Source organism: Lissotriton helveticus, chromosome 1_2 (genome assembly GCF_964261635.1).
Source record: "Lissotriton helveticus chromosome 1_2, aLisHel1.1, whole genome shotgun sequence".
In the NCBI taxonomy this organism is placed as follows: Eukaryota; Metazoa; Chordata; class Amphibia; order Caudata; family Salamandridae; genus Lissotriton; species Lissotriton helveticus.
In genome coordinates, this window is record NC_136058.1 from 72,642,195 (window position 1) to 72,655,735 (window position 13,541).

The window sequence follows — 13,541 nt, forward strand, 5'->3', positions numbered from 1 at the left end:
GCAAAAAGCATGATTCTGCAAATCAGTCTGTTTCCGACTGCAAAAATGCTTTGTACATCACACACATATTCTACCACTGACCTCAGTTGAAAGTATATCAAAGAGCGGAAACCAGAGACAGAAAGATGTAAGGATGGGCATCAAAACAGAAGGGCCAGGAAATGATCCAGCATGAGAACATTGTGATTAACCATATGAGACGTGAACATAATGACGAATGAGTATATCAGCAGCAAGGATGAGCTGTCTACCCTCCAAAGCCAAACTATCACTGAACATTACTAATGCGTTAATTGTTTTGCACTTAGCAAGCAAAGAGGTCTGTAACACAATCTAAAGCAGGTTAAAATATGTGAGTCAAGTCGATAACCTTTTATAATTTGGGATGTATTTAATAGAAATTATGAAAAGAATGCCAACTTTTAAAAGTCACAAAATAAACTGTATTTAGCAAATACCCATATTTCTCAAGAACAGCCAGTTAAGTGTACGTGGTTTCTTTTTAAATTTGCACTTTTGCATGAATAAAAGCATAATACACTACAAAGAATTGATTAGATACACAAACCTAAAGCGTATTATAATGAATTGTCTCACATTAATTAATTAGGAACTATTTGTTGTGACACCTATCCTCTGTTGTTTTGTAATGGGAGTGTTTCTCACACTCCGAAATGCTACCTGAAACAGATATGAAGTGTTGGCCAAAATTGGTATGCACAGTCAATTTCGACAGACCCGAACATAAATTAGGTGTCATCACCTGTTTATTACTTACATAGATGTGCATAATGTACACATTTGCATACATCAAACATTTAGGGCCTGATTACGATGTAGTTCGGAAGGCCTCTGAATCGGATTTGGCTTTCCCAGATCCGATTCGTAGCCCTGGTTTCCAACCGAATCGTACACAGGTCCGAACGACCAAGTACGAAGCGAGTATCACGTACACATCGACCAAATCGTTTCAGAGTCCGATCCTGCCCATACGACTTGCTTGTAGCCGAATCGTACCGCACAATGGAGCCGGATTCCGACCGAGCAAGTACAATTCGGACAGCCACATCAACTCAGTCTCCGCGAGACGAAACGGCAGTCGGAATTGTACTTCGGGGGGCAGTAGCAAGCTCCCCTTTCACCCGGGGCCCAGCGAATCTGTCATGGGGGGGTGCCCATGAGTCCCCCTGATCCAAGCATGCACAGTATGGCAGGCACCATGGGGTGCCCGCCACAGGGACAACGCTTTTCCCCACCCACCCAGGTTTCCTAGCGAGATCGTAATTGCGCCCTTAGTAGGTTAGGAAAACTCCTCCTTAAGAAATTAGTTTCTACTTGCATTTATTTCCACTAAAATACATGATGTTCCCATTCATGCCCCATTCCTGTAAGTTCTGAAAACCTTGCAGAGAACGTAGAATTTTACTGCACCACCTACATCTGGCTCACTGGGTGTAAGTTCGGCACTGAATACATGTAGTACTTTTATTTCAGGACTTCTGGAAGATAACCAGTTACTACTTTGGAAGTTCTTATCTAGGGCCTAATGTAGTATCACATTTGCAAATCAGAGATGTTTTAATCGTTAACCGACTACATTGCGAACATAATGTAAATTGCAGTGCAACCTTTGTATTTACAGGTTGCATCTGAAATTATTACATAGCTGCCAAGCCAGGTTCATGTGTGATGTGCTGCTCCAGTCCTGTTTTTTTTGTTTGTTTTTTGTTTAGGACATGCAGTCCTGTTTTATAAGGGAATTAGCATGACTACATGTCACAGAATTCAAGGAAAAAACTTGGACTGGAGTAGCACACCAGGCATGGACCTGAGAAACTTGCAGGATGGTTACTCATTCACAGGGGCCAACAAAACAAGCTACCTAAAGAATATTAATGAGTTAGGTCGAATTTCACACTTTCCTGTAAATGTCTGCAAACACAAAGCTAGTAGCATGCAAGGGACAGCAGATCACTGTATCTGCATTTGCTTTCCGAAACGGTGAACGTTTTTTTATTATTATTAAAGTAGCCCGTATCTATTACAAAGTGAGGTAGGTACTGTTTAAAAAAAAAAAAAAAGTTTCTTGTTTGGGAAGATATCAAGGCATCATGCAATGGACTCTCAGGACCACTATCGACTCCCTCTGAGGCTGTCTGACACAATACTCATGGGAACAGATTGCCCTTTTGCAAATCAGTTACCACCCCAAATTGAGGGCACTCGTAACTAGGGTTTTTTGTACACTAAGAAAATGTGTGTTGTGGCTGTTAGAAATTAGGACAGGTTTGCAGTGCCACCCCACATTTTGTCCTATTTGAGACACCAGGATGGTGTTTTTCTGACTCAGATTGCCCTAGGCTCTGCTGGGCAGGTCCAGTGCTATGTTGAAAACACCCACTTTTATGTTGAAACACCCACATCCAATAAGGTACACTATATATTAGGGCACACTTACCATTGACATGACATGCCCTATAAGTCTCTAGTAGATATTAGAGCAGAGGGATTAAAACTATCTATAAGTCTCTAGTATATAATAGGGCATGGCAGGTTAGAGGACAGCAGCCCCTTCTGCACTTGCACGTGTGCACTGCTGAGCGCCTGAGGTCATTTTAAAAGCAGCCCTGTGTTGCAGCACTGTTTTTAAAAGTAAATTGTGCCCAAGCTCAACCTTGGTAGTAGGGGTACTTAAAAAGTGAGAATCTACAACACTTTCGCATGTTAGGTACCCCTAGGTGCCCTAGGGGTGGGGTGTCATATAATTATAAGGAGAGCCCTTATAAAATATATTTATATTCCCTGGGTATAGAGAAACTGCATATTTCCCTTTCCCTATTGTAGTAAGGTGCCTCCCAAAATCAACTTTGGTGCTAGAAGAACTGTGGAGTGAGGATTTACACTATATTTGCCTATTCATGACCCCTGAAGTCTCCCCTAGGTGTCCTAAGGGTAGGGGGGTCATGTAACAATAAGTAGGGCCTTCATAAAATATGGTTTATATGCCCTGATGATGGAGAAATTGCACATTGCTCTTTCCCCATTAGTAGATGCCTAGCCCCTTGCTCACTTTGCCACTGGATTCAAGCAAGCCGGGCTGAAGACGGTTCTGAACTGGGGTGGCAGAGTGGGCTGAAGAACGGTGATGGATTAAACCCAGATCTTTTGACTGGGTGTGAGTGTTTGATTGATTCAGATGCTCCGTCCATCACCACCCCCTTTTGTACCGCCCCATGGGATAACATGGCAATAGTTAATGAATGCATAACTATTGCTAGGAATTGACTCACAGTCCTTGAAAAATATCATTCAAGGACTTAGGAGAATGGTATTGATAAATCCAACAATATGCCACTGTTTAATTTATCCTAAAGCATACAGAAAATAAGATATAAGACTTTCTTGTCTGTAAGCTAAAATGTAGCCTCCCTGTGGTCTTCCCTGATTGGTCAGAGTTAACAGGATTAGCCAGGCTGCTTTGATGAAGTGATAAAGGGCTCACCCAGCGAGAGGCTATCTGTTGGAGAGAGCTCTGCTACATAGGGATGCCAGAACAGGGGATGGGGTCGTAAAGCATGAAGCTGCAAAAAAGAAATAGGATAGGCAGGGAATGATAGGCAAATATAAATGTAAATGTCCTGTATTTGTAAAGCGCACAGCTACCTCCGGAGAGGTGTCCCGGCGCTGGGGGCTGTGGGGAAGATTAAGCGAGCTATTGCCCAGAGTCACATGGTGCTGGGCTGGTCTGCCGCGGGCAACGGGGATCGAACTTTGAGCCCCAGGATCCGGAGGCAGTCGCCCTGGCCGCTGCCCCACACCTCTTGAACGAGGTCCATCTACCCACCAGCCCCTCTGGTCCAGCCAGATAGCAGACTTAAGGGAGGAATTTGCAGATGAAAGGGGAGGAGAGCTATGGAAATGAGCCATTCTGGAGGTTGGTTTAACTCGTTCTTGTCCCGTATGGGAGAAGATTATGTCATACTTTGGGGGAACTGGTCATGCTCTGGGGTCTTGCCCTGCACCTTATTGGGCAGGGTGCCCTCCTGCATGACTCCAGAGAACACTGAATAAATATGTGAGAGGTGCAGAGCCTCTGAGAACTGCTGCCTGAAACTAAGAGAAGAAGAAGGCTTGCAGAGCTGAAAACTTGATTTGTAGCATCAGGTCCTGCATTCTGTCTGACAACGCATGCTGCGATATCTGGAACTACAGCCCTTTGGATGTACCTTGCTTCAAAAAGAATAAAGAGTGGACTCCCTGCAAGCTACAGGTTAACAGATCTCACCTGAACCATCACCAGCAAGAATACCCTGTCTGGAGTGCATCCCGTTGATTTGTAAGGGTTTTGTCCAGGTATATTGTGAGAATAATGGTCCCACCCTTTCAAGGACAATCTTGGAGATTCCAGACCCTTGGATTGTGTTTTGGACACGTTGGACCCTGAAGAGGAACTTCAGGAAGACGTTCCAGAAGTTTGGAGCAACTCAGGAAAAAAGCTCCATATGGAGACTGACTCAACCGTGAGAGCCAAGTCGGCCACCTTCAACAGCAAGCCAGCCTGACCTGCTCGTTCGTATCGCTGACAAGCTCTGGGAGTCAGACTTCCAGAGTTTGACCAGAAAATCCTTGGGTAGCAAGCTGATGAACCCTCACCGAATCCAGACTGGTGAGTGAATGGCATTGAGGGACCTCAGCAGAAAAAGCTCCAGAAAAGTTTCTAAGTCCGAAAATAAAATTCTGACTGAGGGCTACTACGAGTTGCATCCGAGCAGGGCTCCCTCACAGTCGGCCTGAAACTTTGACTTTGTCCCGGTCAAGCATGACCAGATATCCCAGAGTGGCGCTATAGGTTTCTAAGTGCTATATTGTGTTAAATCTTTAAGAATTCATATCTCTGGCTCCCTACATTATTTTTTTTGTCCTTTTGGTGTCATTCTAAAGATAAAAATATTTCTTATTTTTATAAAGTGGTGTTGAATTTCTATTATGTGTTGTGTCTTAATTATTTACTGAATTGATGTTTTTAAATACTTTACATACCTGTCTCCTAACCTAAGCCAGACTGCTGGCAACCAAGCTACTCAGGGTTTAGCAATGGGAATAATTTACTGAGACCTATTCCGCGCCCTAGACTGTGTTAGTGGCCTTATTGCCAGTGATGGATGCATATTTACCACTACTAATCACCCACTTTCCAACAGTGGCCTTATAAAGTCTGATTCACAGGCTTTGCAATCGCAAAAACACTTCAGTAACTGAAACCACTTATTTGCACTTTGATATTACTGGGATACCAATAGGCACTGCTCATTTGTAAAACTTATCAATGTGCATATACTTTGTATATGTACCAGACTCACAAATCACACCTCTGTGTGTACAAACAATATAGGTAAGCATCATTCATGTATTTTCTAGGCGCAACCCAAACACGCAGAATTTTTTTTTTGGGTTTGAGCCGTATGCTTTCATTTTCAAAGGAAACAAAGACTTTGCAGAAAAGATATGACAAGAGAACAAAGGTCCAACATTTTCCGCAAATTCGAACATGAAATGTCTGATTAAAAAATGCAATCAGTCCTGATACAATTTGGAATTACATTCTCATCACTGAAGTTCTTTGTACACCAGAGGGTTGGTTCTTCTGTTTAATAATTCTTAAACACTGGGATATTATCTATAGAAAACACAAAATAAAATCAGGTGAGAATTTTTGCACAAATTTGATATTGAGGCTCATGTGCACAAGAAAGATACATAGATAGACAACCATTGTATGCCGACAGAAGTAAAGTGCATGTATTTGCAGTAACTTGTAATCCTACAAGCACAGAATTACAAAACAGATATAAATTTGTGCTATTATCAGGTAGAACACACAATTATGGATAGCTACACATTAAGAATTATGCAAACTTCAATGAAGAAGTAACTGTTAATTAACATGTAACTTAAGCTCTATTGAACAGAACGTTATGTAGGAATGTGATTTACTACCTGCTTCTTTGCATTTCCTTAAATTTACTTGTGTGGTGTAAATTAATAGGTTAAAGCATATTTTTCTGTTCAAGCAGCAGGAAATTCCGGTGGCAGGGTAAACATTGCATAGTGAGAAGCAAAGACAGTAGGTGTTCTCTGTACACCAGAAGGCTTCACAAAGACAAACCGAAACTCCCCTTAAAGAAGTGATATTCAATCTTTTTAAACCTGCACCCCTTCCCATTTCCCCCAGGGTAAGATAAAACATCATCAGGGAACACACCGAATTTTTCACACTATTCTAATAAATTGGCAATGTTTAAACATTGCAATTGCATATTTAAACATTGCAGTTAAGTTATGTAACCCCTTTTAAAAATGCAATCAATCACATGATTTGCAAACATACTCTTCTGGTCAGCCAGGCCTTACTAATGTGTAAAAGTATCCATAGTGTGATTATCAGCAATGGTGGAGGAGAGAAGTCTGAGTAATATTAGGAGTCCCCGCACTTTTGACACCTCCTCCCAGCCAGTATATAAATGACAAAAGGTGTTAGCAATGGCCCATTAAGTAGTGGCTTACTGAGTGTTAGACCTGGCATCTCTGGAGTGGTTTCCCCCTATCTTTTTGCCTCTACCTCCTGTATTTTTGATTCTGTGCTGGATTTCGTTTTTGCTGGTTTAGATGCTTTGGACACTCTGCCACTGCTGATCAGTGCCAGAGTGTAAGTGCTCCCTATGTAAAGTGTTATTCTGATTGGATATACATGTTTGGCATATTTGTATCACCATGAAGTCCCTAGTAAAGTGCACTGGGTGTGCCAGGGCTGGTGATGGCAAATGCTACTAGTGGGCCTGCAGCACTGATTGTGCCACCCACAGGAGTAGCCCTAAAATGATGTCTCAGGCCTGACACTGCAGTGCCTGTGTGCAGTTTAGAAACTGCCATGTCCTCCTGGTCAGTGTCCCCACTGACCAGGCCTAACCCTTCCCTTTTTGTGCACATCAGTCACCCCTATGGAAGGCCCCAGGTACCCCCCTGGGCAGGGTGCGGTGTATGTAAAAGGTAGAGCATGTACTAGTGCAGGTAACATGTTCTGATAGTGAATGGCGGCAGCCATTTTCGCTTTCACTATTGTAAGGCTATCTTGCTCCATAGATTATCATGGGGGATGCTGGCTACAGTGACTTCCAGTATTTCTTCCCATAGGAACAAGATATGACATAAGTATCTAGTATCCCTGAACTCAGAATTTAATAACACATCTTTTAGGAAAGATTGTTTTTAAATCCTGTGTTTGAGAACAGCACTTTTAGAAAGTTGCTGTTCTCTTGTCTGACCCTTCTGTGTGCCTTGGCCTGTTTGTGTATTGACTGTCTGGTTTGAGAGTGACAGGGGCTGGGGATTCCCAAGGAGGCTGGCTGAGTAAGCCCTAGGCTGAATGACTGCATTTGCAACTGGAGTGGTGGGAGGAGTTAGCACCTGGGCCTGAATAGGGCTGTGCCTGCCTTCCACAATGCTGGCTCCACCTCCTGCTGGGCGGCTGACGACCCTGCCCCTCACTCTGAAAGGAAAGAAGAATCCAGCAAAACAAAGTACTCAGGAAACACCCAGAACTGGTTCAGACCGGGCTCAGGGCCCACATGCACAAGGAGAACAAAGACTTTAGGGATATAAGTACAGGACCCCTGACAACAGAAGATTAGATCATCCTGGAATCAAGAAGGAACCTCTGCCAAGGAGAAAGCTGACTCTGAAGAAGGTAGACTGTCCTGCTGTTTCTCTGTTGGACTGACCTGCTGTTGCTTTGCTGCCAAGGAGAGGGGGAAGGACTTTGCTGTGTGCTGTGTCCCCTGTCTTGGAGGAATCTCCAAGGGCCTGAGAAGAGCTGGCTCCCTGTTCTGAAGTCCCAGGAACAAAAGGACTTCACCCCCAGCTTCCCTGAACTCTACTGAGAGAGTTCTGTCCTTCCTAGAGTGCTTGATCCAGTTGTGGTGCCTCTGGAAGTAGTACCTGTGCTGGGAAGCTTGAAACTAAGCTTGAGAGACTTTTTCATTTGAAAAGTGTCGCATCGCTCGCTTGCGGAGTGCATCCCCGACAGTGCGAGAAGTTTCCCGCCGCTACGAAGGTCGAGATCGTCGCAGCGCCTGACACCGCTGCCAGAGCCGTCGCATCCTTCGTTTGCGGGACGCACCAGACCGGTGCGGGAAAGTCGAACATCGCTGCGAGTGTCGTTGCAGAGCCTGTCGTCGCTGGGTGAGATCGCCGCACCGCTTGCTAGCGGACCGCATCACGTCGCTGCGAGCATCGTCGCAGAATCATCGCATCGAGGAGCTGCGAGAGAGAGGATCACCGCTGGATCGCGCATCGTCGCCCCGGAGATCGTCGCAGCCCCTACGAGATCGTCGCATCGTGCCTTTCTGAGAACAAACTTCCTACGGAACCTACGCACCGGAATCCATACAAGTGGCCTTCCTCCCCATACAGACCGGATTCGTCGCAACACGCCCGCTGCTGCAGCGGGGCTGTCGCATCGCCTCCCCAGGGTCTCAGGAGCAACGCATCGCTTGTTTTCCACCGCACCAGCTTCTGCTTTTGGAACTTTGTTGCAACTAAAAGGTACTGTGAGTAAACGTGACACAACTGTGAACTTTTCACGCATCTGTGGTTTATTTTACCGCAACTTGAAGAACTTTAACGCAAACCTTAAGAACTCTTTTGAAACCATATTCTTGAATTGTGTATGTTGGATTTTTGTCGTTTTGGTTTTGTGTAGTTTAGATTAAATACCTTTATTTTTCTAAACTGTTGTGGAGTCAGTTTGTGGTGTTTTCACTGTGTTACTGTGAGTGTTGGTACAAATACTTTACGCATTGCCTCTGGTTAGCCTAGACTGCTCGTGCCAAGCTACCTAGAGGGTGAGCAGGGGTTATCTCAGAGGGTTATCTCCTTGCCCTGACTAGAAGCAAGGGTCCCTATTTGGACAGTGGTACCTACCTCTGCCAACTAGAGACCCGCAGTTCTAACACTGAGTCTTATATTTTTTCCACTTAAAACAAAAGAATGTTATCAGCCTACCTTTGCCAACTAGAGACCCCCAGTTCTAACACTGAGTCTTATATTTTTTCCACTTGAAACAAAAGAATGTTATCAGCCTACCTCTCTTGGTCAGAACTTGGTATTACAAATGTAAGTTTCAAATGTAAAAACAAGCATTTGCAATGCACTAGGTCTCACATTTTAGAAACTTTGACCTATTAGTATTGTAAATAACAATGCCTTTTATTATTAAAGGTTTTTAAACATCAGTAAATGGCTTTGTCATTTACAATGCCAATAGGCTACAATTTTGCAATTGTGAGACCTACTGCATTACAAATGCTTGTTTACTTTTCCCACGAGAATGCAGAGAGTACTCCATATTTTATGGGCGTTTGGGACTACTTTTGCTATACTATTCACCACAGCAGTAAGAAGATTGCCAAACCACTTAGAACGAATACCACCTTTATGCAGACAACACACAAATATACTACAAAATCAAATCACCCAGCGACGTCCGACACCTCAATGGCACGCTAACCAAGATCCAAACCTGGTTTAACGCAAACCACTTAAAACTGAACCCAGACAAAACGGAACTAATATTTTTCTCTCCAAAAAGTGACCACCAACCATGTCAAGACTGGCTCAAGGAGCTTGATGCTCTCAACTGCTCCCTCGTCCTATCTGACTCAGTAAAGTCACTAGGCATTACCCTGGACAAGAACTTGTCAATTAAGGACCACATCAAGAACTCTGCAAAAAGTGTCCTTTACTCTCTAAAACACCTCAAGAAAATTAAACCTTTCATTCCTCAAGATGATCTCAAGACAATTGTACAATCGCTAGTCCTTTCTAAACTGGACAATGGAAACGCCACCCTAACAGGGTCACCAAAAGCTCACCTAGCCCCACTAAGGACAGTCCTCAACATGGCAGCCCGACTCATAACTGGTGTAAAATGATTTGAACACATGTCACTAACCCTCAACGCACTCAACTGGCTTCCACTTGAAGGTAAATGTATTCACAAACTGGCCTGCATCACACACAAGGCCCTTCACACCCAATCCCCAAACTACCTAAACAGCAAACTAGTAAAAGAAGAAAAATCCAGAACTATGAGAAGCACCAACTCACTTTTTCTCATCCCTCCAAAACTGAAAAAGAAAACAACCCAGTGCCGGTTCTTCTCTGGCAACGTACCCAGGATGTGGAACACACTCCCGATTGACCTCAGATGCAACCCCTCCTTCTCTTGCTTCAAAAAGGACCTGAAACTCCTTCTCCTCAACCAATACTTTTCCGTCCAAGTCAACCATCCTAGACATCAATAACATAATGGACTAATGGACTCCCCCCTCACTTTGACCTTCAAGGATGGTGGTTATCTGTCTGTGTCAACCCCCTGCGTCTCTCTCCCCTCACTGGATACACAAGTATTCTGTCTTTGCTTATACCTTTATGCATCCTCATGTCCTGCAATGTTATGCAATCTTTCTTTTCCTTTGTGTATGTAAAGCGCTCTGATACCTACGGGTCTAGCTAGCGCAATATAAAACTTTTATAAATAAATGTGCAGGGATGTTTGAGAGGTCTCTCCTTACATATACAGCTGACACTCGCAAGGGCAGGGGGCAAGCAGAAGTGGGGTTTGAGCAGCCTTTAGAATGAGGATCTGAAAGTTGTTTAGGACTGTCTCCAAAAACAGTTTTTAAATGCAATTTTTTTGTTTTACATCCTCTCCAGTTTGTGCTTTTTTTCTGGGGCACAATTCTGCAAACTGTGTGACGTTCACTGAGATTGCAAAGCTTGAAAAAACTTCACATAGTAAGGAAAATCTTCTCAAATATTCACAGCACTAGCGAAAACCAGTATGTGTGGCAGACGCCATCTGTTAAAGGGTGGCACTTAGGCCACTGGGGGTGAGGGGAGAACAGCGCGAGAACCAAAGTGATTTTGGTGAGCCATGGGGCAGATGAAGGGATACAGGTCTGATATATGTGTTTACAGTTTGATGAGAGTCTGCACGGTGCCTGTAAGTCTGTCTCGGTAGGACCACCCTCACGCGGACACCAGGCCGCGAGACCCGTCACCTGTGTCCCCATATATAGCACATGCACCGAATGCATGCTTACATACATCTTACGTGGTGGTATAAATACTGCACCTGTGCTGTGTAAACCTAACACAGCTGCTGCAGTGTTAAAGCAAGCAGGGCAGTACCATCTGTTGACAGCTGTTCATTACAGCCTTCGTTCATCTTTCTCGGTGCTGGGAACTGGGCCAGCAACCACTGCAGGAGCTGCTAGAACAGGTCAGAATGTGTTTGCCAGGGGCTAGGCAGCGGCAGCAGCGTGCTGGGCGACACCCAGCAAAGCACGTGGGGTAGGGGGGAGAGGGAAAGGGAGAGTCTGAGAGGAGAGGGAGAGTGAAGAGGTGTGGAGTAGGACGTTAAGAGGGAGCAAGGAATGGACAGAGAGAGAATGGTGGCGTGCGAGATGGAGGTGAGGGAAGGGAACGAAAAGCGAGGGAGGAAGGGAATGGAGGCAGACAAAAATCGCTTGAAAATAAAACCTGTAGTTTTCTGTTTTTCCTTTCAATCACAGCGGTGGGCTATGGAAGCATTAAACTCAACCCCTGAAGCCACACACGCGAATGCACGGGCAGGCACACACTGTACCGTGGCCCTAGGGCACGTGGGCAGGGGAATAAATCTCTCTGCTGTTTGTCTAGGCTGTCCAAACATTTGCCGACTGCTGGCAGCCTAGGAATGCCCTGTGAGAGCCCAGGCAGCGTGTCCCAGGCGTGGGAAAGCGCTGCTCACCCCAACCTTTGCAGGCTCCTTCCCCTCGGGCAGAAATTCAATAATAATTACTAAAAGGGGTGAGGGTGAGAAAATGCTGGGCGCCTGGGTTAAAGTGAACGCGGGCTCCCATGTGCTGCCTTTAGTAAGAGAAACTCATTAATGATAGTAGTTGTCTCAGACAGAGCTTTAAGTGGAATTAAAAAACTGCATTTACAATGCAATAGGTCTCGCATTTATGCAAGACCTATTGCATTGTAAATAGTTGGCATCACGGACAACGGGAGGGGGGAGGAGGCACGGACAAACCGGGTGAATGGTTTTTAGGTCTCGGACTAGCGAAGGCTGCGCTTGCGCAGTCTCGCTCCGAGACTTTATGTCTACAGTATGGGGGCTTGAACCCACCCCTCTTCTCCATTGGATCGCTTCGTAAACGGAGGCCAGCCATTGGAGGAGAGGTGCATCACTCCCTTGAAGACTGGATTCGGGGGTGTGTTTTTTACTTTCTTTCTGTTTTTTTTTTCCTCTTCCCATTGGCTGGAATTTTACATTCCAGCCAATGGGAAGAGGAGAGAAAGAAAACCACGCCCCCGAATCCGAAAATGACGCTGCTTTCTCATAGGCATTTCTGCTTCGCCTCGGAGAAAGATGGTTGGTGTTATGGCGTGTTCCGCTTTCCTGACGGAGCTACCGAGGGTAAGTGCTTGTGCCTCTGTTCCCTGCTTGTGACTCTGTTATCTGCTTGAGCCTCCTGTAAACCTGTTACTTCAGTGACCATCGTTTGCCCGCTGTGCTGTGATAGTTTCCTAGTAAACACTGGTGTTTATCAATCCGGCTACAGTGCCAGAGAATCCCTGATCTGGGATGCACCAAAAAGCCACCCATTTGTTTTCTCATATAAGACCTGTACTTTTCTCGTTGCTGCAACATAAGCGCGCTGCGAGGAGCAACTATCTTCACTTGCATAAATCAAAGAAAAGATGTCAAATGCGTCTCTACCACAGAGGGTTGCTTTGAATCCAAGCAACGCACGCTACATGGCAGTGTGGCGCCCCCCCCTTCCTCTTGCTAGCATCGCTGCTGTGGGCGCACAGAAAAGGCAAACGTTCCTTACCCTACTACAGTGCATGAAGGATAAAATAGCATCCGGCATTCTTCCGAGTCCCCAACACTGTGGTGAAGCAGCCCTTTCTCTTCATGGAGTACTGCTATTTACTCCGAGCGCAGGAGAAAAGCAAACGTACACCGAAGACCGTTGTCATTTGTCTTTGAAGCACCGGGTTGTCCTGGGTTTCCAAATACTTCACAAAAAAAGCCCAATACATCAAAAATCCATTTAGGCAGTGCGAGTGAAGGATGATGCTCTCTGGTATCGATCTCTGGCATTAAAAGGGGACCATCCTCACAGATGTTTGGTTCCCTTCATGCTCGCGGTGAATGTTTTGAATGAAACAGTAGTGCGCGTCCCTTGTTGGAGGGACTCGGAAACAATGGAGAACGAAGGTTGCGCTATGAAATGTTTGCTGCCTACGAGTGGCTGTGTCTCGACAGTCCCTCCTCGGTTTCTCGTCAGCCGCCCATAGATGCGACTCACGGCGCCTCGTAACTGTACCTCACGCGCTCCGCGATAGAGCCCCAGACGCTGAGGAATGCGTGCACAAGGCTGAGCCGTGACGCCAGTCCTGGGAGCGCCCCACACCTACATTCACCG

The 13,541-nt window shown here is 45.3% G+C and overlaps 1 protein-coding gene across 2 annotated transcripts in view; it reads right to left on the reverse strand.

The window, feature by feature from the left end:
- Nucleotides 1-371: 371 nt before the first annotated feature.
- Nucleotides 372-13,541, reverse strand: part of LOC144798032 (methylcrotonoyl-CoA carboxylase beta chain, mitochondrial-like) — a 438,830-nt gene continuing 425,660 nt past the window's right edge. For both annotated transcript variants that reach the window (XM_078668818.1, XM_078668816.1), the window contains exon 12: nucleotides 372-5,677. In XM_078668818.1, the coding sequence (XP_078524944.1) occupies nucleotides 5,674-5,677 (4 nt within the window). In that variant the 3' untranslated portion in view covers nucleotides 372-5,673. The remainder of the gene's footprint in view (nucleotides 5,678-13,541) is intronic.